This window comes from Lagopus muta, chromosome 11, assembly GCF_023343835.1.
Source record: "Lagopus muta isolate bLagMut1 chromosome 11, bLagMut1 primary, whole genome shotgun sequence".
Taxonomy (NCBI): Eukaryota; Metazoa; Chordata; class Aves; order Galliformes; family Phasianidae; genus Lagopus; species Lagopus muta.
Window position 1 is genome coordinate 19,377,955 of NC_064443.1, and position 25,178 is coordinate 19,403,132.

At 48.6% G+C, this 25,178-nt stretch overlaps 3 protein-coding genes across 7 annotated transcripts; 1 reads left to right on the forward strand and 2 right to left on the reverse strand.

The window, feature by feature from the left end:
* Positions 1 to 158: 158 nt before the first annotated feature.
* Positions 159 to 6,629, reverse strand: SEC13 (SEC13 homolog, nuclear pore and COPII coat complex component). Of its 2 annotated transcripts, none has more exons than XM_048956975.1 (9): positions 6,444 to 6,629; positions 5,646 to 5,690; positions 4,742 to 4,857; positions 4,157 to 4,308; positions 3,143 to 3,276; positions 2,306 to 2,439; positions 1,673 to 1,793; positions 1,334 to 1,480; positions 159 to 907 (listed from the first exon to the last, which is right to left on the reverse strand). In XM_048956975.1, the coding sequence occupies exons 1-9, from the start codon at positions 6,444 to 6,446 to the stop codon at positions 797 to 799; spliced, it is 963 nt and encodes a 320-aa protein (XP_048812932.1). In that variant the 5' UTR covers positions 6,447 to 6,629; the 3' UTR covers positions 159 to 796. The 2 variants fall into 2 exon arrangements, with proteins under 2 accessions (XP_048812932.1, XP_048812931.1); XM_048956974.1 differs by lacking the exon at positions 6,444 to 6,629 and adding an exon at positions 5,905 to 6,159 and having other exon boundaries at positions 165 to 907.
* On the forward strand, positions 6,318 to 23,191 carry LOC125698540 (cullin-associated NEDD8-dissociated protein 1-like). 4 transcript variants are annotated; one of them, XR_007379219.1, is made up of 15 exons: positions 6,319 to 6,493; positions 8,308 to 8,451; positions 9,246 to 9,400; positions 10,252 to 10,375; positions 11,015 to 11,271; positions 11,826 to 11,931; positions 12,612 to 12,760; positions 15,033 to 15,325; positions 15,972 to 16,113; positions 17,253 to 18,761; positions 19,111 to 19,206; positions 19,903 to 20,072; positions 20,180 to 20,291; positions 21,277 to 21,384; positions 21,560 to 21,673. XR_007379219.1 is itself a non-coding variant. In XM_048956965.1 (15 exons), the coding sequence occupies exons 1-15, from the start codon at positions 6,426 to 6,428 to the stop codon at positions 21,785 to 21,787; spliced, it is 3,714 nt and encodes a 1,237-aa protein (XP_048812922.1). In that variant the 5' UTR covers positions 6,319 to 6,425; the 3' UTR covers positions 21,788 to 23,191. The 4 variants fall into 4 exon arrangements, 2 of the variants coding, with proteins under 2 accessions (XP_048812923.1, XP_048812922.1); XM_048956965.1 differs by having other exon boundaries at positions 20,180 to 20,344; positions 21,560 to 23,191; XR_007379220.1 differs by lacking the exon at positions 21,560 to 21,673 and having other exon boundaries at positions 6,318 to 6,493; positions 20,184 to 20,291; positions 21,277 to 21,382.
* Positions 23,192 to 23,310: 119 nt separating this feature from the next.
* On the reverse strand, positions 23,311 to 25,120 carry RPL32 (ribosomal protein L32). Its single transcript, XM_048956976.1, has 4 exons — positions 24,996 to 25,120; positions 24,287 to 24,387; positions 23,835 to 24,016; positions 23,311 to 23,490 (listed from the first exon to the last, which is right to left on the reverse strand). Exons 2-4 carry the CDS (start codon positions 24,380 to 24,382, stop codon positions 23,361 to 23,363), a joined length of 408 nt encoding a protein of 135 aa, XP_048812933.1. The 5' UTR covers positions 24,383 to 24,387; positions 24,996 to 25,120; the 3' UTR covers positions 23,311 to 23,360.
* Positions 25,121 to 25,178: the final 58 nt, after the last annotated feature.

The window sequence follows — 25,178 nt, forward strand, 5'->3', positions numbered from 1 at the left end:
TAAGGCACCTGTCAAGGTCGACTACAGAAATTCCCCATAAGCCCCTGTGAAAGATTACCAAATACAGCATACCAGGCTTTAACCAATAAGACTTTATTTTGTTGTCTAAACAAAAACCTGAGGTACAATATAGAATTGTGGCTTAAAAAAAAAAAAAAAAAAAAAAAAAAGAGTCTGCAAATCGTATTTTTCAGTTGTTGATGTTCATTAAATAAACAAGTTTGAGATTACTGTAAAGCAAAATATATATGCATTCTGCTACTCTTTCATCTTTGGGAACGCATGCAGGTTTTCATGTATCTGAGCACATTACTTCCAGGGAAACCCAAGCACCATTTCAGCACTACCAGAATGTTGTGTCCTGCTAACCCCAGCAGCCCGCCCTGTCACTTGAAATAGTTTTGGCCTTTGAGTGGCAGAGCATCTGCCCCTTACACTGATGGGTTCACAGGTTTCATTGCCTGCCTCCTCCTGTTCCTGCTCAAGGGCCTGAAGTGTATCCAATTAAATCCAACTCCTGAACCAGAAGGCAGGTTACAATTCTTACAGTATCAGGGAGTAGCACAAGGCACAGTACTTTGCTCCTCTCTTCATCTTTAATTTAAGGGAATGTCAATTAAGGCTGATTATCAACACATTGTAGCCTCCCAGTATTGGTATGAGTGCTCATAAAATTGGACAGTTATTTCCCACATTCGTGTCCAGTTTGGATAAAACCAGTTCTTATCTGATTCAAGAAACATCGCACGTCAGGTACGGCGATCACTTCCAGCAGCTGGGCTGGTTCAGTCTCACATCACTGCTCGTTCTGCTGCCCTTCTGTAACGGCAGACACTCCTCCTTGGCCCTTGTTGACGTCGCTGATGCATGCCCACAGCCCATCTACTGATTCCTTCCACAGTGTGACCTCAAAAACAGAGCAGGAAAAGGTTTTAGCCTTAAACATTCCCAGTTTCTCATTGTCACCTTTCTCAATGATCACATCACTAAGATGGCGATGGTCTGTCGATACAGCAGTGTGTCAGACTTGTTTTAAGCATCAAATTATTTGTTGCTATTTGCTAAATCATTATCCAGCAATAAAGGGAGTGAGAACTCATTCTGGTGGTAGGATCCCTACAAAATAAAATTAAGCCTACATTTCCAATCAGGACTAAGAATGCAATGCACATAGTTTGCCAGACGTTAGGATCTTCGTCCCCTATAGGTAAATAGATAAACAAACCACAAAAAACCCACTATTGCATCAAACGGAAGTCTTTAGCAGCCTTAACTCAAAACAACAGAAGCATAAATAAGACATGCGAGAGCAAACTGAGGCTGCAGTACTCACTTTATTGTCTCCTCCAGACACTGCAAGGATATTTGCAGTAATGGACCAACTCACATGCCAGACAACATCATTGAACTTGTGCAGCAATTTTGGTGACCATGAATTTCCAGAGGCATCATCACACGTCCAGATAAACACTCTGCCATCCTATACAAACAAACAGACTGGGTTGGCTGGCCGCACAAAAACAAGCTTGTTTGCATTTCCAATTACGACTGCACTTCCACTGATGTGAGCTCTAAGTGTGCCCATATGCATATTTGCTGTACATAATGCTCCTTTTTCTTACTACAGCCAAAAGCAAGGCACAAGTACAGCTCACTCCTATAGAAGTCTCACCTGTGAACAGCTAGCAATGGTACTTGTTGGCAAGCCTATGGATGGAGCCCAGGCTACATCTCGAACCCAGTCACTGTGTGCCTCCAGCTTCTGCTCTTCTTTCCACTGGCCATCTTCTTCTCTGAAAATACATTTACACAGTTGGAAGGACGGCAGCAGTGCCAGCTGTGCTTTCCACCTACTGTTCTGGGAGACTTTTAATCACTTTCAGCCTCCTGGTTTTATCCCGACAGCACAAAGCACAAACGTTTTTACTCTCCTCCAAAAAGCTGTATGGCTTAAGCTGACAAAATCCCTTCTAGAGAACAGAATGCAACACATCAGAAACACATTTGGTCTTCAGTTACTGTATGGAGATCTGCTATTCTGCAAATAACAAATGTAATCAAAGACAATTAAACAGCCACTTTTCAAGATAAGATTAAGCAGATCTGGCAGGAATTGCTATGAGTGTTTCTAAGTCACTAAGTTGTTTCTGTTTTTAAAGTACTTTTCTAAAATAGTTAAAGATGAAAGCATAGAGATGCCTAAATTATAATTCAAGGTGCTACTGGGGACATTCAGAGACCATAAAGAATGACTTTTTTTTTTTTTTTTTTTTAAAGTTCTTAAGCCTGGTAAGAAAGCACTTACTTCCAGATCTTGACAAGGTTGTCACAACCACCAGATGCAAATCTTTTGATGTAGTTTGGTTTTTGACCAGATGGTTGCTCTATAAGGCTGCCTGGTACGACAGCAGGAGCCCAGCTAACTGCATTACATCCAATCTACATAAGGAAAAAATCAGATCATCACTAAAAGCTGTGGAGGGAGCAGAGGACATTATGCTGGATGGAGAATTAAATGGATAAGAGCTTCAGATACGGTCTATTCTCAAGTGGGCATTCATTCAGGAAGCGCTAGGTAGCTAAGTAACTGTCTTATGGGCAAATATCATCTTGGAGCTGTATCCACTGGAGACGGATTAAAAAAAAAGAAAGAGATGCAAGATGTATGCTGTTGCTAAGAATGAGGAATGCAGAAAGAACTGTGGGCCCACAGCTCAATTTTCTTTTAGTGCAAGCCACCATCATTAACTGCTTAGGTGCCTGTCAAGTTTTGTTTAAACAAGAAGTCCCAATACTGTGGGAAAAGCACAGGTTTTTCCCTGCAGTTTTTCCAGCTTCTAGTTGAAGTTTACTCACAGCTAGATTGCAGGAGGTGTTCTTAATATCAGAGCCCTTTCCCACTATGTAACTTCCAGCACTGTGTTTAACAATCACGCTCAGATGTATTACGGCATGGCTTTCACGTTATTTTCTGCTCCATTTTACTTACTGTAAAACATACTTTCTTACTTTGGATTTGTTTAAAACAAGTTATTTGGGGTTCTGGAAAATGATTCACATTATTTGATTGTATTTCACTATTTAGCTAGTCTGCACATTCTCTGAAGCACCAACTCAATGCTCATGCGAGGCTCCGACTCACAGTATGTGCGTTGCTGATCTTCTTGACTTCCCACTGCCCATCTCCAGTGTAGCTCAGTAATGAAATCGCACCATCGGAGCTCCCGCAGGCCAGGATCAGCCCGTAGTCGTGTGGTGCCCAGCAGACAGAATTCACTGTGAGGGATGAGATGGACTGGGTTACAACAGCGCGCTAACTCAGCTGCCTAACCCAATCACGGACTTGTATTACTGAATGGTCACTCAAAGTGAGCAGCTCTGCAAGCTAACACGTCTTAGCACTCCTGAATTTCAGCAAAGACAGTTACCACAGCTTACTGAATGATGGAAAACTGCCTCTAGTTTTAGCACCATTTTAGATACAGACCACCAGAACAGCACTTTCAGTGAGGTAAAATCCTCTTGACTATCCTGGCAACAGTGAGGAGATATCAGTGATCCTAGAACAAAAGCTGACAAGCTGGCACAGCATTTAAAGTCTAGATCAGTAACAAAACAAAGGTATGCATCCATTATAACTCATTTTTAACCCTGGTTTAGTCTTAAGAGCATGGATCAAGAGTAAATTCTAGTTGAATCCTTTGAGAATAAAGAACAATACTGAACAGCAAAGCACCACTTCTTTCTTTGTGCCTTGGCATACTGAACACTTCAGAAACATCTCAGCTGTGCTTGTAGGAGAACCAATCATGTCAACAGAACAGTTTCAACTGGAAAACAAAACACAGCATACTAAAGTTCCTTCTTCCTTTCCTCCTGTAGTGGATACATACAAAGCTATTTCAAGACTTCAGTACCCTACGACCTTGTTTGTCCAAAGCTGATTTACTTGTCCAGTGTATGTACCAGGACAGCAGGTTTTCCAGCAGTAGGCCATTCTGTAAGTGTCCTCCCTGTGCAGAGCAGACTTACTGCCTTCCCTCCAATAACTTATCACAATCTGACGAAAGATTTCTTCCTTAACAATGATGGATTTATTCCAGTCCAAACCCCATCCTTGTCCCAGTGTCACTCCCCAGTTCCAGACACCACACACCTGAGGAATCGTGCCCTGTGTACTCATAGGTCTTTTCCCAAGTGCCATTTTCTTCCTTCCAGATAATAACCTTCCTGTCATAGGAGCAGGAAGCCAAGATGTTTCCGTACATAGGATGAGCCCAGGCAACTTGCCACACTGGACCTTCATGCCTGCAAGAAACAACATTATTTGGAAAAAGCTGGGAGAAATGCATTCCTGTTGTGGCTGTTTCAGCCACCACGTCACAAACTGGTGTTCTGTACATCACTGATACAATGATATGAAGAATATGAAAAAAATGAAAAATAGGGTATGACTGCCAGACAAAGCCATTACCATTGAAAACAATTCCAAGCATTTATCCTTGTATTAAGATTGTGAGTTTAAGTCTATAGAGATATAGATGTTAAGTAAGCAGTGAATCAGAAAGCCACAGCATTACTTCTGTTTCTGTTCCCCCTGGAGGCTCTGAGCAGCTGTTTGGAACAAGAAGCCACAAAGAACCACCCGGGAGAATCGACCACACATCCCCGAAGACACCGAAAGGCAAAACGACAGAGTGTTAAAGACTTGCAAAGAACATCATCTTTTAAGACCATTTACCCTCTTAGGTCTGCAATGAGGATTTGCCCTCCATTCCGAACATCAAAGATTTTCACAGATCTGTCTGAAGAACAGGTTGCCAGCCGAGTGCCATAGTAATCCATCTGTGCATCGTGCTGCAAGGCAACACATAAGGTGCTGTTGGCCCATGCAAGCTCTCCTTTCTTAATAAATATCATTACATTTTGGAAGTAGCTCTAAGAACTGCCAACAGATCACTGAGTCCCAACATGACAGGATAAGGGGAACAGTCTTTAAATAAGCCAGACAAACCACACAAATCATTTATTTCCCCACCTGCTCTTTTCTCTGACTGTACAAACGTTACTTGTGCAGCAGGTTGCGTGCAGAGTGAGGATGCACAGCGCTTTCCGGAGAGGACAGGAGTTTGCTTCCACCGAGTGCAAAGCCTTGACCAAGTTACTGCTGTCATTTCTTACTGTGTACATTCAGTATAATTGCACTAACATATTTTATTTAGCTTGAAACCTCAGCATTTAACAGCACTCCTTGCTCTCATAAGCTGCTTTATAATCCTTCCTCCTATGCATGCTTGCACAGCAGCTCCCACAAACACCCACATCAAGGAAACCAGTGCTGTCCACCCAGCTGCCATGCCATTCAGCACTCGGGTGTACTTTGTTCCATTGAAACAACCTTCAGCATGGAAACCGTGAGCATTAAGCTTCTCCTTTCCATTTTCCTGCTCTCCATTACGAAATAGCGCTATCAGAATTGTAGCCGGGATTTGATATTTCACATCCCAGAGGCCCTTCGGCAAAGATACACCGTGCCCTCGGACCCCGCAGTACCGCAGCAGTCTCGGTACAGGCCGGCACAGCAGCCTCACAGCACCGAGCCGCGTTTTCCGAGGCCGCGCGGCAGCAGCACCGCGCACACTTACAATCATGTCCTCGTGAGAGGTGTCCACGGTGTTAATGACGGAAACCTGCGGAGGAAAAGGTGCCGGTTAGGGAGCATCGCACCGCGCACGGGCCCGGAGCCGGCGCCCGGCCGGGGGCACACGGCCGGCCCGGAGCGGAGCGCCTCTCCCGGTCCCGCAGTGCCGGCACCGCCGCCTTCTTCCGCTGCCCCCCGCTCTACCCCGAGACGCCTCCCCGCCCGCGGAGTCGGTCCCGGCCCGCCGCCCTCCCCGTGCCTACCATGGCGGCGGCTGCGGGCCGTGGAGCGACGGGCGGCGATCGCTGTGCGGGCGGCCGCGCGGCTCAGACGTGGCACAGCGGTCCGCCACCAAAACGGGCCCCGTCGCGGCGCCGCTCGCGCACTTGGTTCCGCCTGCGCTCAGTTCCGCCCGGCGCCGCGCGCGGGCGGGGAAAGGCGGTGCGGGGCCGACCCGTGCTGCTCCGCCGCACTCCGCTCAGCGCGACGGTTCGCGGGGCCGGCGGACGATGGCAGCCGCCGCTCCGTGCGGTAGTCCTGCGGCCGCCGGCCTCCGACCCGCGCCGCGCTGCGAGCCGCTCCGCCTGCAGAGGCCGCTCCGCCTGCAGGGGCCGCCCGAGGCCCGGCGGCGCCGCCCGGAGCCGGCCGGGTCGGCGGGGCCCCCTCCCGACGGCCGCCCCGGGGCCAGTCCCGCCGCCTCGGGGGCGGCCCCGCGGGGAGCGTGCGGCCCCTCTGCCCTCCGCCATCTTCCCGCGGGCGCCCGGCGCCGCGCCGCCCCGCCGCCATGGCCAGCGTGTCGTACCATATCTCCAGCCTGCTGGAGAAGATGACCTCCACCGACAAGGACTTCAGGTGCGGGCCGGAGCGCCTCGTTTCCCCGGGGCGGGCCGTCCCGCCGCCGGGCTGCGGCCGTTTGGAGGGGGTGGCGGCCGAGATGCCGGGCTGCGGCAGCCTGCCTCCTGGGCAGGGCGAGAAGGGCCGCTTTTGCTCGTCGTCGATGTCAGTAGAGAGGGAAAAGAATCTCTGTAGGCGCGGGACTGGCGGCTCGGTGCCCGGGCTGCGCTACGGGACGCGTCCGATCCGTTACAGCCGGCACCTGTGTGTGACAGGTGTCCCGGGCAGCCCGCGCCGTCCGCCGCCGTTCGGCAGGTTCCGCCCGTGCCCGTTACCCGCCTCGCGGAGCCCGCAGCGGGCAGCGGCGGCCCCGCGCTACGCGCATCCCGCCGGCCGGTGGCCATACTTGGTCATGCTCGCGCTGCGCGGGCACGGGAGCGCGGGTGCAGCCCGGAGGCTCTTCCGGACCCGGCGCCCTGCGGTTCTGGGTTTCTTTTTGGGGTTCTGGCCGGCTGCACGATGCCGCGTGTGCCGGGCTGCTGCCCCGGGGAAGGCTTGCGCGTGGGATGCGGCCCCGCACCGCGGGCAGCGTTTGTTCCTTAATGCTGAATGACATACATCGGAGCCGGACTCAAAATGGAGGTGTCATCGATGAACGAGAAAGGGGAGCTCCTGCTCGGCTCCTTCTGGACACCCGTTCCTGTGCTCAGATGTAATAACCGTTGCTCAGGGCCTCAGTCTGCTGTATATTTCCTGCTCCCAGGAGAGCAGATAGTTACAGAACTTTTCACTGTGCATTTTGATGTTGTCTCTGTAGGAAATTACATTGGCTGACAGTCAGAGATCTTGTTTCTCTCCTAAACTGAAGTGAGAAGTACTTGCGTGGTTTTGCTCATGGGAGAGAAAAGTGCAATCGGAAATATCATTTGTGCCAAATACTGTCCTATGTTGTTAAGGAAATGCAAATAAATTTGATTGGGTGGTGGATATGGAATGAAGAGCAGAGGAGTGTTCCTTAATAAAGGGACAGCAGAGCATTAGAAGGCATGGAATGCTCAGGGCTGCTTCAGAGCAGCAGTAAATATTGATACCTTTTCTCTATAATGGAAGAAAAAGCTCTGCGAGGGGTCTGAGTGAGGAGAGGGCGGCCAGCGCAGCGGCCAGGACCTGTACCAGCCCCAGGGAGCAGGGGGGTGTGAGAAGGGCGAGGTTGGGCTGAACAGTGCAGCTCTAAATATAGCTGGGGGAATTTTCAAGGTAGAGAGGATCTTTTTATAAGGTAGAGAGGGACTTCTTTTAAGGTACAGAAGAAGTTTAAAGGTCCGGTGTGGAGCCATGATTTTATTTTCCATTTTTGAGCTAGGCCTTCTCTGTGTGTGGGACCGTGCTGGAGATGTCAGAAGGAACACAGCCAGGCGCATTCTCAGTCCCCATGCTTGGGTTCCTAGGTCTGATAGTTGGTGAAAAACCACTCGTGTTTTTTCCAGCGTACTTAACTGTGTTCATTTAGGCACTGAGAAAATGCACAATGGGTCCCATCCCACAGTGCCAGTTTCAGTTGTGCCTTACCCCATCCTCGTCAAATATTTTTAGAAGAGAATGTCTGCAACATTTTCAGAGACTTTCTAGCCAGAGCTTTTTCACCAGCTGCCTCACTCTGAGTTTTCTTCTTGTCAGAAAGTATCAGTTCTGTCTTTTTCATTAGAGTGTAAAGGATGGCAGGTTAGTCTTTGAAAATCTGTTTTTGTACAAGGACTTACTGTCAAGAGGAGGAGATTCGTTTGTGTCTGTGTATCATATCAGCCAGTCCTCTTCTGCTACATTTCTTTCAGATTTATGGCCACCAATGACCTGATGATGGAACTGCAAAAAGATTCTATAAAACTAGATGAAGACAGTGAGAAAAAAGTTGTGAAAATGCTTTTGAAATTGCTGGAAGACAAAAATGGGGAAGTACAGAACCTCGCTGTCAAATGGTAAGAGCTGTGTCAGAAGCTCCTGTATTCACTGGCAATTACAAGGCTGTCACAGACTCTTCTGAGTGTTGGAGTGCAGCCTGTTCCTGCTGCATTGGCACCCTGCTCCAGCCTCCCCTCCTGGGGGCTTTCCCTCGCCTGCTGCACACACGAGTTTCTTTACCTGTTGGGATCCAGGCAGGGTGATGCCTTTGTTGAAGCAGTAGGTGACTTCAGAAGTAGTTGAGCTCTTACCAAATTGTGAGGCAGCATGCCTGAGATTTCATTTCTTTAGAGAGAAGCTCAGTTTAAAGTTTTGGGACATCAAGCTCCTCTCCTTTAGAAAGGTTTGAAGTCCAGTGCTGAGTTTCCCAGTGTCCCTGTCGTTGTTACAGGTGGTATTAAGCTGATGACAGGTTCAGCCCTCTTTGCGGACATATGGTTCCTGCTTTACACTTTTCAACTAATTAGCTGTAATTGCAAACAAATGCTGTCAAATACTTTATGCACAATTTTGAGTACAAACTCACAAGCAGGAAACACAGGTTGTTAAAAGTTGTGATAGTGGTAGTAATAATAGTAATAACAACAAAAAGTGCAGAGTGAAGGGAGCAGACTCCCCATGGCAATTCTGAGCCTTGGCTAAGGAGGAGGCTTTCACACATGTGGCAGAGGGCAATAGATAGCTAATAGCGTGTAAAAACCATTTGGCATTTGTTCTAGGAAGACACTCTCTTATGGCTAATTTTGTTTCAAAACTGACTTGGGAAAGCAGTCTTCTTCATGCTCATTCTCATCTGGTTGTCCTTCTGCAGCTTGGGCCCACTGGTCGGCAAAGTGAAGGAGTACCAGGTGGAAACCATTGTGGATACACTGTGCACAAACATGTTATCGGACAAGGAGCAGCTGCGGGACATCTCCAGCATTGGGCTGAAAACAGTCATCTCTGAGTTGCCTCCGGCTTCTACAGGTAAAACATTTGTCCCTGCCTGATAGATTGAGGCAAAAGGGAATCATCACCTTTGGGAAGCAGGAAAATGGGTGGTCAGAGCCTGAACATTATAAATCCCTTATTCACTAGCTGGAGGACAAGAAATGAAGGAAGAAGGAAAGGTAGTTCAAGCTGAAATACTGCTATGGGTAGAGATGAGGTGACATGAGATCTCTTGAGCTGGTCACTGTGAGGATACTCGCATCTGAAACTGCATCTGAGAGAAATCCACTTACGTTTCTGCAGTCCTAAGGCATTCAGTGCGAGTTGAGATCCAGCTGCTCAGGACATACCCGGCATTCACGGAGATGTAAGTTTCCTCTGCAGCCATTCCGTGTATCTGCTGCTCCTTTATGGCAGGTTGCCACAGCAGTGCTGTGCTTGTTAGAGGCTGAGAGGAGACTGAGGATTAGTTTGCGAATTAGTAAATTTCATCACAGAGCTGATGAAACAGGGCTGTTTCTGCTATGATTGCTCTCCCTATACAGAAAACACTGATGTGTTGGATCTGAATATTTTCAAGTTAAAACAGGGGAAAAAGAAACTGTCAGAAAACTCCCCCCAGCTCTGCTCCATGAGTTCCATGGCAGGGGCTGCCCACTCTGTGCCACCGTTTGGGTAGAAGACTCTCCAAGGTGAGGAGCTCCTTTGGGAGCATTAGCAAGCTGTACTGCAGCTGGAGGCTCCTTGCTGCTGGCGATGTCTGTCCTTCACCTCAAACAAAAGCTGGCTGACTGCTGCTCTTGTCATCTCTTCCTGTGGTGAATTGTTATTTTCACTGTAGGATCGAGACCTCTTTTTAAGTGACGGGAAAAATCTCTCTCTTGCAGGTTCCACCATGACAGCAAATGTATGCAAAAAGATCACAGCCCAGCTGACAGGAGCTATTGGAAAGCAGGAGGATGTATCTGTGCAGCTGGAGGCTCTTGACATCCTGTCAGATATGTTGAGCAGGTACCAAAGGATTTCCTTTGGCAGCTGGGTGCAGCAAGGGGCTGCACTGTGTGTGTGCTTTTGATTTCTGTATTTCCCTAATCTTACTCTGTGGGCTTAAAACTGAAGGATTTGGGTTGGCTGCCACTGGGGAATATCTCAGCAGAGCAGATTGCCCAGCAGGAATGAGGGGCTGCATGCTGAGCCTGTCTGTGCTGGGCAATAGTGGTAACAGTAGTGATGGATCCCACAGAGGCTCTGTTTAAAAAAAAAAAAAAGTAAGGCAAGGGAGGGCAAAGCGGGGGAGTTTATTTTAGCCCTCTGATCTGATTGCACATGCATTTTTTTTCCTGGCTGCCTCTTTCTCTTGTTACATAAGTCAGAGTGACAGTGTCATATGTCAGCTGCATGCAGGAAATTATTGACGAAGCCCCAGGTCATCTAGAAGGACTCAATCAAAATCAAATTACTCCATGATGAAGACAAAACCTTTCCCTGTGTTGTACAGTACAAGCCAGTGTTCAAACCCAGGATGCCAAAAACTCCCTTTTGCTCTCCCTTCCCCTTCATAGCTGAAGAGCTTGTATGCTTTTTGCTGGCATAGGAGCTTTTCCTCTGACATGCTGACTTTCAAATTCTGTCTCGTTCTGTTGGTTGCAGGCTGGGGGGAACGCTCTACTCTTTCCATTCTTCCATCCTGAACTGTCTCCTTCCTCAGCTAACGAGCCCCAGGTTGGCAGTACGTAAAAGAGCCATCATTGCCTTGGGTCATCTCGTCCTGACCTGCAGTGGGAACATCTTCTCAGAGCTTGCAGAGCACCTTATTGCTGAGCTGAAGAAGAATGAGTCTACTTCAACTACCAGGACATACATTCAGTGTGTTGCTGGCATCAGTAGGCAGGCTGGACACCGCATAGGTAGGACAAGTGGCTTGAAACGGTACTGGAAACAGGCATGCATTTTAAAGCAGCTCTCTTTCAGTGGTAAAAGAAGTGCATTTGGTCTGTTCCTGATGTGTTAGTGGGTTGTGCTTTGGAATTCTCTCTGTGGTCCTAATTTGGCATTGGTCTACACTTGGGAGGAGACAACAAACGAACTCTCTGGCTGCCATTCTATAGTGCACTTCATCTCAAGGTCTTTATCACTACCCTGGTCTGAATTAATGCTTCTGTGAATGATGGCAGTGGATTCACCTTGTTTTAAATAAGAGGAGAAATGTAGGATAGCAAGTCTGAAAGATCTGCCAGAACTGACATTCAGCCCTAGAAGACTTCTAGGTGTAGCTCTTTCTATGACTGAAGGACCAGGGTTGTCTCTGAAAATCCCTGCAGGGCTGCTTGCTGGTGGGCTGCTGGCTCCTTGCTTGGCTCCCTTGGCCTAAGGGATCCAAGTGGGGGATGCTGTGCCAGGCACATGAAGGAAGTAGCAGGTGGCTGACATTGTTTACCACTGCTTACTTTGTCTTTCCCAGGAGAACATCTGGAGAAGATAATTCCTCTGATTGTTCGGTACTGTAACGTGGATGATGATGAGTTGAGAGAGTACTGCTTTCAGGCATTTGAGTCTTTTGTGAGAAGGTGTGTGCCCTTGAACAGCTGTGCCATCCTTTGCACTGATGTCCTTCTGGTGTAAATATGTCTACTTACAGTGTCCTGGGCTGAGTATCTTCCTACATACATTCCTGTTGGGAAAGATAGTTCACAAATAACTTTTCTTCTTCACATACAGAGTTGGGTGTGATTTATGAGCTGTATTTCCTTAATGTATAAAACTGTATTTTCTGTATCGGTTTTGCAGAACTAGGAGTTTTTCTTGTCTTTGGAGGATACCTTGAGAAGAGGGTTCCTAGAGCAGGGAGGGAGTGGAAGGCAAGAAGGGGGGTCATATAGAGGAGCTGCTGAGCTGCAGCTTTCCTGACATTCGGTCAGAAGTTCAGGACTTGTCTTGGAGAAGCAGCCCTGCAGAGCTGCTGAGCTTTTCTCCCATGGGGAGCAGACTGAACCAGGTGTTCACAGCTAGTTTTTTTCTGGGGTGTTTTTTTTTTTCCTTATAGAAACCAGTGCATTCTCCCTAGGAGAATGTGGTATTGCTTCATGCATGGTAAGAAAAGGACTTAACTCATACTAACAAAATGCTTAAACAGTCTGGGAAGCATTTTGGGATCCTTTTCAGATGGACTGTATTAGTTGAATATTTAAAATTGCTAATTACTCATTTTATTAACTCTAACTTCTAGAATTTTTATTTGTCATGATAGGTGCCCAAAAGAAATTGACCCTCACATCCCAAATGTGATGAGTCTGTGTTTGAAGTACATCACCTTTGACCCGAACTACAACTATGACAACGAGGAGGAAGAAGAGGAAGAAAGGATGGAAACTGAGAATGGGGAGGATGAAGAACAAGGTGCCTGCTTGTGGGGATGACTGTGCTTAGCTGAACACTGGTTTACGTTTCTCCCCTTCCTGCTCTCATTCTCTGGGATGTTACTTTTCAGATGTGTCTCAAGACAGTGCTCTTGATTTGGTTGTTTTAATTTACTGATGGTAATAACAAGAGTCTCAGATCTCAGCCTGCCCGAGGCAACAGGGAGAACACTGAATCTAGTCCTCTGAACTGTCAGAGAGTAGGTGGAGGAAGCATTGCCTTTCTTGTCCCTGCTGACTTAGTAGTAATCTCCTAGAGCATGTACAGGGAGCAGCCATGCTTCATGCTTGGAAATCCTGAGGAGCTGCTCTGACATCTTGGCTGTTGGAAGCACTTCCTTGTGCTCTCAGAAGTGCCAGTGCTGCTTGCAGCCTGCCAGGCAGACCTCAGACTGTGGCTCCGAGCAGCTGATTTGGTGTGTGTGGGTTGTCAGTCGAGGGGAGGTGCCATCTTTGAGCCTTCTGAAGTCTGAGCTTCCACTGATGGCACCAAGCATTTGAATCAGCTGTAACCAGGTTCCTGCTTCTCTGATAATTTAGCTGCAGTAGATTCACACATGTGCCAGTTAGAATCTCCTCCTGGGATTCTAACAAAATGGTGTTTCTTGAGAAGAAAGATGTTACGAGGAGATCTAACAATTGCAGTTAACGGTTACCTTATGGGTTTCTTACTGCATCTGCTGGGGTGCTGTGCAGTATTGTTTTTGGGTTAGATGATCTCTAGAGGTCCCTTCCAGCCCCTACAATTCTGTGGTTCTGTGAACTGCTGTTGAAATGAAAGGCTGCCATTTCAGCGTAACAGTTTCAGTTCAACCCAACTCAGCCTACAGATATTGTAGCCACACCATTGTTATTATTATAATGCAGCTATTTTTTACTGCTTTGTAGCAGAAAGAAGCAAAGCTACAGTCCTGGACCCTTGAAAGTAGAAACATTAGAAACATCTCAGTCACCAGTGAAAGCAATCTGATACTGTCCTAAGAGGGGTCTTGTGTTTACTTTCTGAATCTGTTTAGCTTGGTCAGATAGCAGGTGTATGTCTGAGTACTTTCACCTATAGAAAGCATCTTGTAATGTCTCTATTTATAGCTGCATGAAATGTGTGGCAGCTAAGAGCAAAGTTAGAACAGGTTCCCTGAAAGGAGGGCATGTTTGTTTACTTTCATGCTAGCCAGGGTAAGATCCTGGCAGGCTTCCTGGACAGTGTGTTAGTTCTTCTGCCAGTAACATTGTAAATTGTTTGCTATTTTGTGCCATTCAGGGATTGCTAAGACAAATATTTACGTATTTCTGCCTTTAAAATTTCTGCCTTTGGGCTCCATCAGAAGAGGGGTGGCCAGCAGGGACAGGGAGGTGATTGTCCCCCTCTGCTCTGCTCTTGGGAGGCCCCATCTGGAGAACTGCATCCAAGTGTGGAGCCCCCAGTACAAGAAAGACAGGGAGCTGTTGGAGAGAGTCCAGAGGAGAGCCACAAAGATGATCAGGGGACTGGAGCACCTCCCCTACGAAGACAGGCTGAGGGAGCTGGGCTTGTTCAGCCTGGAGAAGAGAAGCTGCGGGGTGACCTCATTGCAGCCTTCAGTACCTAAAGGGAGCCTACAGACAGGAGGGGAGTCAACTCTTGGAAAGGGTTGATAACTGCAGGACAAGGGGAAATGGTTTGAAGTTGAGGGAGGGGAGATTTAGATTGGACAGATTTAGATTGGACGTCAGGGGGAAACTCTTTACAGAGAGAGCGGTGAGGTGCTGGAGCAGCTGCCCAGAGAGGCTGTGATGCCCCGTCCATCCCTGGAGGTGTTCAAGGCCAGGTTGGATGGGGCCCTGGGCAGCCTGGGATAGTATTAAATGTGGGGGTTGGTGCATGCAGCAGGGGGTTGGAGATTCATGATCCTTGAGGTCCCTTCCAACCCTGGCCGTTCTGTGATTCTGTAAAATCAGAGAATCTCATTTTTCCTTCAAAACAAAAGCCTTCATGCCTGAGCTGACGTGGCTTCCCCAGTAAGTGAAGTAATATTAAGGTTTGTTCTGCCAGCTCTCACGTGAAACAGAAGAATCTGAACTCAGCCCTGGGTCACCCTGCTGTCTCTGGTGACATCTGTAGGGACAGGCTATTCTGGACAATTTTGTATGTGTGAGTTATTGGCACCTGTTTGTTTAGTCAGCCAAAGGGTTAGACTCTGAGATATCAGGTGATGGTCTACTTCTGATTTGCTCCTGACAATGCACCTTGTTTTCCCTTGTCTTCCTTCCAGAAAGTGATGATGAGTACAGTGATGATGATGACATCAGTTGGAAAGTCCGCAGGGCTGCAGCAAAGTGCCTGGAGGCCATTGTCAGCAGCAGGCATGATCTCCTTCAGGACTTCTACAAAACCCTTTCTCCAGTTTTGATAAGCAGATTTAAGGAGAGAGAGGAGAATGTCAAAGCTGACATCTTCAGTGCTTATATCTCCTTGCTGAAGCAAACGCTGCCCGTCCAGAGCTGGCTGCATGCTTCAGATGACTCTGACAAAGATGATGTTTCCCTGACAATGCTTCAGAACCAGGTGTGTGAGGAGATGGTGGGCTGGATGACAGCAGAAAGCAGTAAAGAGAAGTAGATAGTGAGCCACTGATGAATGTGCCTAATAGTCAAGCTTGAGAACAAAGCTAGCTGAAGGAGCTTTGGGCAGACTACCAGGAGGTACTGGATCCCAAGGGTTAACAGTTCCCCCTATTTTTCAGTTCATTCTTACTACCCTTTCTGGGAGTGAGAGCTGAGGCAGAGCAAGAGCACTCAGCTGTGTGCAGTTGTTCCCCTGGGCCAGCCTCTGGCGTGTTTTTAGACTGTACAGGACACACTAGCCTTTGGCTAAAATAACGGTCCTGTTGTATTTCTTAAAGCTTTTGTTTTAGGGGACAACACCCGCACCAGAAAGGTTTGCTGGGGATTCTGTTTGTAGAATATGGAAGAATGAAGTCCCCTCCAGCTCACCTGTTTGTGTATTTTTTCTTCACATGCACTGTAATCTTTCCTTTGTCTTGTTTTCTCATGAACAATTCCACTGTTGACTGCTGAATCCTGACGGTTTTCTTGCTGTGCTGTTGGTGCTTCTGGCTCAGCTGAGCAAGCTGCTTTGGTAACAGAGCTCTGTGCTCTGGAAGCTGGGATGACCGATGTGTTTCTTTCTGTTTTGTTTTTCCACATTGCAGGTTCCCAGCATTGTCAAGGCCTTGCACAAGCAGCTCAAAGACAAGAGCATCAAGTCCAGGCAAGGTTGTTTCAGCCTCCTGACGGAGCTGGCCAATGTTCTTCCTGGTTGCCTGGCAGAGCACGTCCCTGCACTAGTGCCTGGTAAAGCTTGTCCATGGTCTGTGGGTTGACTCTGTTAGTTGGTATCACAGCATGTGTGCTCCTGACCTGTGTGTTCAGGTTTTATTCCTCTGTATTGTCTCTGTTCAGCTTCAAGGCCTGCATGTCTTCTTCTCCACGTTGATACGTTAAGCAGTTCCCAGATCAGTCCTTAGTTCTGTCTACCACTGACAGCCAGGGTAAGAATACCAGCTTCATTTCCACAGTCCCTGGAGGAGGTGTCTTTAAGAGGGCATATTCCAGCCTCCTTTGAAATTAACTAGATTTACTTGCTAGCCTGCTGAGGTCAGTAACAAGTGACTTTTTCTTTTACAAAATGTAGTGGTATTAACAAAGATATTCATTCTGACTGATAATTTTATGTGTTCCCTCACATTTTTCACAGAGCTTTCCTTGCCTGTGAGTTCATGAAGTATCCCAGACTGCTGAAAGGCTTGTAGTACTGAGGGTTTGCTTTGGCTTTTGGAGTGACTGTGTAGTAAATGTATAAAAAGTCTCCTGTGCTTCTTCCTGTATTTCTTTCTTAGGAATCAGTGCATTGCAGAAAGCTTGTAATCAGAAAGCCAAGCACAACTTTAGGGATAGCAAGCAGTGTTGTGTTTCTGATTAAGTCAGAAAATGGACTTGGAAGTATGTGACATTTAGGAAGGAAGTCTGCTAATGATCCACAGTTGTGTTGCTGGCAATACTAACAGGAGTCATAAAAGAAGTCATAAGACTTCCCACAGAAGAATAAAGGAAAAGCTCAGAAAGGGACATTACAGCTGCGTGGGGTGTCTGCTGAGAATGGAGAATTTCAGCCTTAACATTGTCAGTCCTGGTTGTATTCTGATAACAGTCCCTCCTTACCTCAGCCCAGGATGACTTTTCTTATTAAGTTTTAAAAAGTTTTTGTGGCCAACTATCTGTGTCTGCTGCAAAGAGTGACTGCTTCTTCCCTGGAAGCAGAAAGACTGCAAAGATAATAGTTCTTTGGAATGGTAAATATAATTTGAGTGCGGAGAGGAAAGAAAGCAGATTCAGATTGAGCCCATTTTCTGAGGGTGTCTTTGGTGGCTTTTTTTCCCAATAGAAACCATCAGTTGAAATAAGCAGCGTTCATTCTTGTCTCTTCTGCACAGGCATTGTTTTCTCCTTGGCTGACAAATCCAACTCCTCCAACATGAGAATCGACGCACTGTCTTTCCTTTACGTCCTTCTTTGCAACCACCAGCCAGAGGCATTTCATCCTCATATCAAAAGCCTGTTACCTCCAGTTGTGGCCTGTATAGGAGACCCCTTCTATAAGATCACTTCAGAAGCTCTGCTGGTTGCTCAGCAGCTTGTGAAGGTTATCAGGCCTCTGGACAAACCTTGCACTTTTGATGCCAAGCCATATGTGAAGGACCTTTTTCCTGGGACTCTGAAACGATTGAAGGCAGCTGACATTGACCAGGAGGTAAAAGAGCGTGCTATCTCGTGTATGGGACAAATCATTTACAGTCTGGGAGACCATTTAAGCACTGATCTGCAGCCAACGTTGAAGATATTTCTGGAGAGGCTCAAAAATGAAATCACCCGATTGACAGCAGTTAAAGCATTAACACTCATTGCCAGTTCTCCACTTAAAATAGACTTAAGACCTATCCTAGGGGAAGGCTTCCCCATTCTAGCTTCCTTCTTGAGAAAGAATCAACGTGCCTTGAAACTCAGCACTCTGGCTGCTCTGGATATTCTGGTGAAGAACTACAGTGACAGCCTTAAGCCTGTCATGATAGAGTCTGTTCTTACAGAGCTCCCTGCTTTAATCAGTGAGAATGACATGCACGTTTCCCAGGTGGCGATCGCATTCCTTACTACTTTAGCTAAGGTTTATCCATCCTGCATCTCTAAGATCACTGGTTCAATTCTTGCTGAAATCTTTCAGCTTGTCCACTCACCTTTGCTTCAAGGAGGGGCTCTGAACGCTATCATTGACTTCTTCCAGGCTCTGGTTCTGACAAAGGCAGCCACTGTGGGCTACTCAGAGCTGCTGAAGCAGCTGACGGCACCCGTGTACTCCTCAGGTCCACCTGGGGCATCGGCAGCGTTACACAAGCAGGCGTATTATTCTGCTGCTAAGTGCGTGGCAGCCCTTTCCTCGGCCTGCCCCAAAGAAGCCCCTGGCACAGTGAACCAGTTTATCCAGGATGTAAAAAGCCCCAAAAGCAGCGCTGCTGTAAAGGTGCTGGCCTTCCTTTCGCTGGCAGAGATGGGGCGCACCACGAACCTCACGAGTGCTCAGAAGGAGCTCAAAACCGTCATCCTGGAAGCATTCGCTTCCCCCAGTGAAGAGGTGAAATCTGCTGCTTCCTATGCACTGGGGAACATCAGTGTTGGAAATCTTAAGGAGTATCTTCCCTTCATGCTGAAAGAGATTGAAAGCCAGCCCAAGAGACAGTACCTCCTGCTGCACTCTTTAAAAGAAGTCATTAGCTCCTCCCCAGCCGACAGCCTCAAGCCCTACGTGGAGGATATTTGGGCTCTGCTTTTTAAGCACTGTGAGTGCTCAGAGGAAGGGACACGCAACGTGGTGGCCGAGTGCTTGGGGAAGCTGACTCTGGTGAATCCCTCTGAGCTGCTGCCTCGGCTGAAAAAACAGCTGTCATCAGGTAATGAAGAGCAGTGCTGAGATGGAGAGATGCTTTGTTTTGCTGGAAGCTCCTCTTGTAAAGCACTGGTGGGTACCGCGGGGAGACAGGCGGACCAGAGAGGTGAAAAGGAGACAGGGGATCTTTGCGAGGGGCTCAAAGGAGCCATGCATTGCATGGGCTGTGGGAGGTGGCTCACAGCAGGGACTGGACAAAGACATTGTGCTGGGAGAGGTTGTTCAGACAAATCCTCAGCCCGCTTTTCAATGCATGTCCGCTGAAACTGAGAGCAGAATGCGTGCTACAAAGTTAAAGTGATGATTTTGTCTCTTGATCTGTCACTGTTTTCTTCTTTCCTTCTTTGTCGCAGGCTCTCCGCATGCCCGCAGTACAGTGGTGACTGCAGTCAAATTCACCATTGCAGACCATCCTCAACCTATTGATGCTCTTCTGAAAGGCTGCATAGGTAAGCTAGTGAAAGTCGCAGGGTGCGTGGGAGCAGGTTTTGGCTTTCATTAACAGCTCAGGGATTTTTCACACCTGTGTGAGCCTCACCTAATCCAGTTATTTTTCTGCAGTGCCTCTTTGCTTTTAGCGCTCAGGAGGAACACTGTCATGTGGGCCCTTGCTAAATGTTGTGATACTCTGCTCTCGGGCATATTCTGTTGGTGGCAGAGATTTTTAGGAAGCATTAACTCCCTCTGCTTTCAAACATAAGATTCAAGCATTATGCAGAAAGGATCTTGTGAAACACAACCCAAATTAAGGCCTTATACCTTGTAGGGAGCCTCTGTCTCAGATCTGTTGTATGGAAGTAGGCCTTCTGTTTCTGAGAAGTCTTATTGGAGCAAAGTAGGTCTAAGCAAGAAGAAAGAACGCTGTCCTTGAATACTGAACCTTCAGATGTGACTTTAAGGGAAGGTCTGTGGTAGCTGGAATCTTGCCGTTTATCTTTATGCCCATATGCAAAAAAATATGCACAATTCTTCTATTAAGGATATGAAATGAAAGTATCTCCAGTGTCTGTTAACCATGCCCCTACAGTTATTTCACCATAGCTGTATCCCAGCTACATCAAAAGTACACTGTAGTGTTCCTGTGTCAGTTACAATTGCTTCTTGGTGTACCTGTAAAACACTGCCTGATGTGTTCTCAACCACAGGTAACTTCTTAAAAACCCTTCAGGATTCAGACCTGAATGTTCGACGGGTGGCTTTAGCCATGTTTAATTCTGCTGCTCATAACAAACCTTCTTTAATCCGGGACTTGCTAAACACACTTCTTCCCAGCTTATATAATGAAACAAAGGTCAGAAGAGAACTCATCCGAGAGGTATGCCATCGGTTTGTGCCGAGTGCGGTACGGCAGCAGCTCTGTGTGTGTGAAGCAGTCTTGCTGTCTGCTGGTAGGTTACAGCTCTGGTTTTTTTCTTGTTTAAGGTAGAAATGGGGCCATTCAAACACACGGTGGATGATGGCCTTGATGTGAGGAAAGCTGCTTTTGAGTGCATGTACACGCTGCTGGAAAGCTGCCTTGACCGGCTGGATATCTGTGAGTACCTGAACCATGTGGAGGATGGACTGAAGGATCACTATGATATTCAGGTGGGTAGGTGCTTTGCCAAAACTGCTGTAGGACAGAGAAGTAACTGATGTTACTCAGCTGTCACGGAGTTGACCAGATCAATCTATGGCCGTGACAGGGGGGCAGCAGGCCTCTGCCCTTCCACCCCCACCCTGGTCCCACAAAATGGGAAGGAAGGAAGGAAGGAAGGGAGGAAAAGAACAGCGGCAACAATCTATGGAGGAACACTTGTTTTACTATGATACCGGAATACAAGATAACACAATAGATACAATTTAATTGAAATTGAGACTATTAAATCAGACAAGATGAGAGAGAGAGTTCCTGGGACTGAATCAAACCTGAACAGCTTGGAACGGCTGGGAAAGCACCTCCAGCACCCACTGCCAGGCAGCAGGAGAGCCCCCCCCTGGAAGGGCCAGATCCCAGGACTGCTGTAATGTACAGGGATGGGAACCTGGGATTGGGGCAGGGACACTTTAATGCCCCGTGCACTACATGACATTTTGATGTGGAAGACTGCAACCCGAAAAAACAAAAAACATAAAACCATGACATCAGCTCTGAGGGAGCCAGGGCACGACTCATAGCTTGATAGGAGCACTGCTTCCTTTTCATTCTGTTTAATCTACCTCCACTTAGAAGGGGTACAGCAGTGGCACAACTGCTGGGTGAACGCAGGCTTTCTCTCAAAAGCTGAGCACCCCACAGACCCCTGGCAGCAGGATGCCTGGGACCTGAGTCCAGCTGGGCACCTGTTGTACGTTGGCTGCAAGCAGGTGCATTTCTAATTATGACTCTTAATAAAAACCCCTCGCAGAAGTGCAGAGGAAACCACTGTGGTACAGATGCCATGATGAGAGCACAGCCTTCTGCAGACAGATCCATGCTGGAGCCAGGGCACTGGAGGCTGCAGCGAAGCAGCACATCTTACCCTTCCTCCTTTGTCTAGATGCTGACTTTCATAATGCTGGCCCGGCTGTCCACGCTTTGTCCTAACACAGTTCTGCAGCGGCTCGAGCGACTGATCGAACCGCTCCGGGCAACCTGCTCCACAAAGGTGAGATCAGTGGGGCGTGCTGGGCGCTCTTAGCCCTCTGCTACCACTTCTGAGCAACCTGCTCCCCAAGTCCCTCTGGTTAGAAAACGATCTGCTCGCTCTGCTGATGTGGTCAGTGTTGTGCCAGCATCACCTTTTCTTAATCCTAACTGAAGATTCTGCCTTGGATTTTTAGGTAAAAGCTGGTTCAGTGAAACAGGAGTTTGAAAAGCAGGATGAATTGAAGCGATCGGCAATGAGAGCAGTAGCTGCTCTCCTGACCATCCCTGAAGTAGAGAAAAGTCCAGCGATGGCCGAATTTTCTTCTCACATCAGATCCAGTCCTGAAATGGCATCGCTTTTTGAAAGTATCCAGAAAGACACTGCTTCTCTGCCCTCTGCAGAATCAATGGACCTGAGCTAGGGCTCTGCCCTGCGCTCCATTGCCTGCCTCCCCACGCATGAGCCAAGGGATGTCACAGGTGGGCAGAGTGAGGATGTCATCAAGCTGCTCTGTGCTGCAGCAGCTGCTTGGCAGCCGGCGAGTGCTAGCAGAAGTAGCTGCTTCTGGCTGCACCTGTGGGCACCAGGCATCTCACTGCATTTTAACGTGGCACGTGAGATCAAGGAAAGCATTGCCCCCATGCAGGGAGGAGTAGATGTGTATGCTAAGTTTCAGCAAGCTTTTACAGGGTATGTCAAGCAATGTAGCATGATGCCATGGAAAATGGAAACCACCTCCTGGAGTTTCCCTACTGAAGTGCAAAGTGAAATAGCTTTAAAGTTTTTTTTTAACCACTGCACACGCACTTTTTACTCCAAGTTGCCTGAAGAATGTATTGTTTCACTTAACAACATGGCTGAAATCTGTGTGTCTTTTAAGTAGTGATGTACACCACAAGCACCTTTGTCAAGAAGAGGAAGGAGACTTGCATGAGCAAAGCTGCGCACGCTGCAGCTGGACTTTCTTACCAAGACATCCCAGCCTGTCTGCACAGGGCTGGATTCATACAAGGGACAGGTGGGTATTTCCACAGCGTTTCAGCAATGCTTTTTCTTTCTACTTTTACTGCAGAATACCTCAATAGGCTGCCTTCCAAAAGAGACTGCAGGATTGTAGTATAATACAAATCACTAAGCTTTTCTCTGCATTAAGCAGTGGGCCTCTCTTTGCCTCTTGGAGCAATCAGTGCTTGTACTGAGTGACCACCACCACAGCACCCATCTGCTCCAAATTCTGGTCATTAAATTACACAGCTGCAACACTAATTAGGAGGGAAGCTCATATTGAGTGCTCCAGTATCACAGGTGAATCTCAGTAACCAGAGTTGCTGAAACATACAGTCCACAGTACCTTCTGTCATTTGAAAACCTCTAAAGCAGATGTTTTGTTCTAATACTGCTTTGCAGAGGGGAAGAAAAGCCTTAAGAGAAAATGTAACAGCAAATCAGACAACAAGTGCACCACGACACATTTCTTACAGCCATGGAGTTGTGATAAGTTTTCATTTCTCATTTTTGACAGCGGTTGATGTGAAAAATATTTACAGTGCAGTGTTAAAGAATATCCACCTTGTTTGAGTGGTAACTTAAAATAAAAAATGTACCTACAAAGCCGTGTTCATTCCTGAATTCATTGCTTATCACAGCAACATTACAATGCTAACGCTACTAGGAGCCTACAGAACAAGGGAACATCTGCTTGCACGACCTTTTCTTAGCCTCCACTAAGATGTCAGTTCCCTCCTCTGCAGCATGATCACAAGCAGGGAATGGCTCCAGGCCCCCTGAAGCACAAGTACCAGGAAGGAAGCAAATCTCCAGGTAAGAGCAAGAGATGCACAAAGTGCACTGCTGCAAGCTCACCGTCAGCACAAACCTCAGGTGCAAGTGGAGTCAAAGCACTGTGTGCCAAGCCCTCAGAAACAGGCAACAGGCCAATCCTGATCAGTTTGTTTTTACACTTTATTAAATACATCCCACACGTGGAAGCCAGCTTATTCGTTTTCCTCGCTGCGCAGTCTGGCATTCGGGTTGGTGATCTTGATGGCGAGCTGAGCCGCTCTCTCCACAATGACCTTCCGGTTCTTGGAAGACACGTTGTGAGCAATCTCTGCACAGTACGACCTGCAGGGAACACAGCGCGCCCTAAGCCTCCCCAGCCCAATGCGTGGCAGCAGTGCAGGCAAAGCAACGAGAGCCATCCTGCCGACAGCAGAGCAGTTTAACAATGAGCCACAGACAGAGGTTTGACGGCCTCAGGCTCTCCATTCGCCTTCCAGCACCGCGGCGCTGAGTAAAGCGAGACGGTGCCTGCGTTCCCCAAAGCTGCACACCTCCCAGTTCTCCTACCTGCATCCTCCTCCTCAGTGCTGTTGTGGGATGGGCAGCACAGCAGCACACAGCCGCAGCACTGACTGCAGAACTGCAGCAACAATCAGGGAAGGAAGGGAATAAACCCAGAGACTTACTTGTTGCTCATCATGAGCACCTCCAGCTCTTTGACATTGTGGACCAGAAACTTCCTGAATCCCGTGGGCAGCATATGCTTTGTCTTCTTGTTGCTCCCATAACCGATGTTGGGCATCAGGATCTGGCCCTTGAACCTCCTGCGAACTCTGTTATCGATACCTCTCGGTTTCCGCCAGTTGCGCTAAAGAAACACGGGAAGCATTTGGTATTCAGTTACAAAACTACATCGGTGTGAGAATGCCTGCACCGAGGTTGGCCAAAACCAACCGACGAAGATTCACTGTGCTGCACTGCTGTATCACGTCCCACAGGTCCCACCTGTGCTACCACTGCCTGGCCCACAGCTGCAACACCTGGCCTTTATGCTCTAATCCATCACCAGGCCTCTGGGCAATCACAAACCCGACCTTCCCCAAGGTGCTGCTGTAAGGAAGCTTCCATGAGTTTTTACCTTGATCTTGACATAGCGATCAGACTGATGGCGGATGAACTTCTTGGTCCTCTTCTTAACGATCTTAGGCTTCACGAGAGGCCGGAGGGCAGGCATGGCGGCTGAGGGAAGCAGAGCAGGGTAAGAAAAGGCGCAGCATGGTGGCGACGCATCACCCTGCCAACGAGGGCTGTAGCAGGCTATCTTCCACCCCCTAGCCACTGCCAGAGCCAGGGAGGGAATGGGTGTTCCCCTGCAGTGTCTCTGCCTCCCGTGTCCGAAGCTGGCGGAGCACCACGAGCTCCCCAGATGCGATCTTGGGAGGCGGCCCGCGCTCAGCTCCCCACGCCCGCTCTCGCACGCTCCGTTCCCCGCCCGCCGACTTCAGGGCCCTTCCGGTTCCCGAGCAGCCCCGCGGAGGGCAGCAGCCGGAGTCCCTTTAAGGACGGAACTTCCGAGAGCCCAGCCGCCTCAGACCCGACGGCGGCCCGAACCCGGCCCGGCACCCCCGGCACCGCCCGTGGGCCGCTCCTGCTTCACTGCCGCCAGAAGCGACGCGCGCAGGGCTCCTGCCCGCGAGCCCGGCCTCGTTGGCCCCGCCGCCGCCGGGCTACGGACCGCGGAAAAGCCCCGGCGCCACGGCTCCCCGCGCGGCGCGGAGGCCCCCGGGGCAGGCGGCGGGGCCGGGCGGGCCCTCCTGGGTCGGATGGCGGCGGATGGCGGCGCTCACCTGCTACGCGATGGCGCCGGCACGGCACGGCCCGCCGAGAGAAGGAGGGGCCGCCACGCGCGGGGGCTTATGGGAGATCTGGGCGGTACCGACAGGTCAGCGCCGCGCCCCCTCTGCACGGAGCGAGCGGCCGCCCCTCGCGGGGTCACACAGAGCCCTGAGCCGCAACAAGAAGGGACGCGT

Excerpts from the sequence above, each read along its gene's own strand:
- LOC125698540 (XM_048956965.1), top strand. The coding sequence starts at position 6,426 with ATGGCCAGCGTGTCGTACCATATCTCCAGCCTGCTGGAGAAGATGACC. Across the intron at positions 11,932-12,611 it reads TTTGAGTCTTTTGTGAGAAG|GTGCCCAAAAGAAATTGACC; the intron begins GTGTGTGCCCTT and ends TTGTCATGATAG. Across the intron at positions 20,345-21,276 it reads AGGATCACTATGATATTCAG|ATGCTGACTTTCATAATGCT; the intron begins GTGGGTAGGTGC and ends TCCTTTGTCTAG.
- SEC13 (XM_048956975.1), bottom strand. Across the intron at positions 2,440-3,142 it reads AGATCAGCAACGCACATACT|ATTGGATGTAATGCAGTTAG; the intron begins GTGAGTCGGAGC and ends TTCCTTATGTAG. Across the intron at positions 1,481-1,672 it reads CCATTGCTAGCTGTTCACAG|GATGGCAGAGTGTTTATCTG; the intron begins GTGAGACTTCTA and ends TTGTTTGTATAG.
- RPL32 (XM_048956976.1), bottom strand. The coding sequence starts at position 24,382 with ATGCCTGCCCTCCGGCCTCTCGTGAAGCCTAAGATCGTTAAGAAGAGG. Across the intron at positions 24,017-24,286 it reads ATCGCTATGTCAAGATCAAG|CGCAACTGGCGGAAACCGAG; the intron begins GTAAAAACTCAT and ends GTGTTTCTTTAG. Across the intron at positions 23,491-23,834 it reads GTGCTCATGATGAGCAACAA|GTCGTACTGTGCAGAGATTG; the intron begins GTAAGTCTCTGG and ends TGTTCCCTGCAG.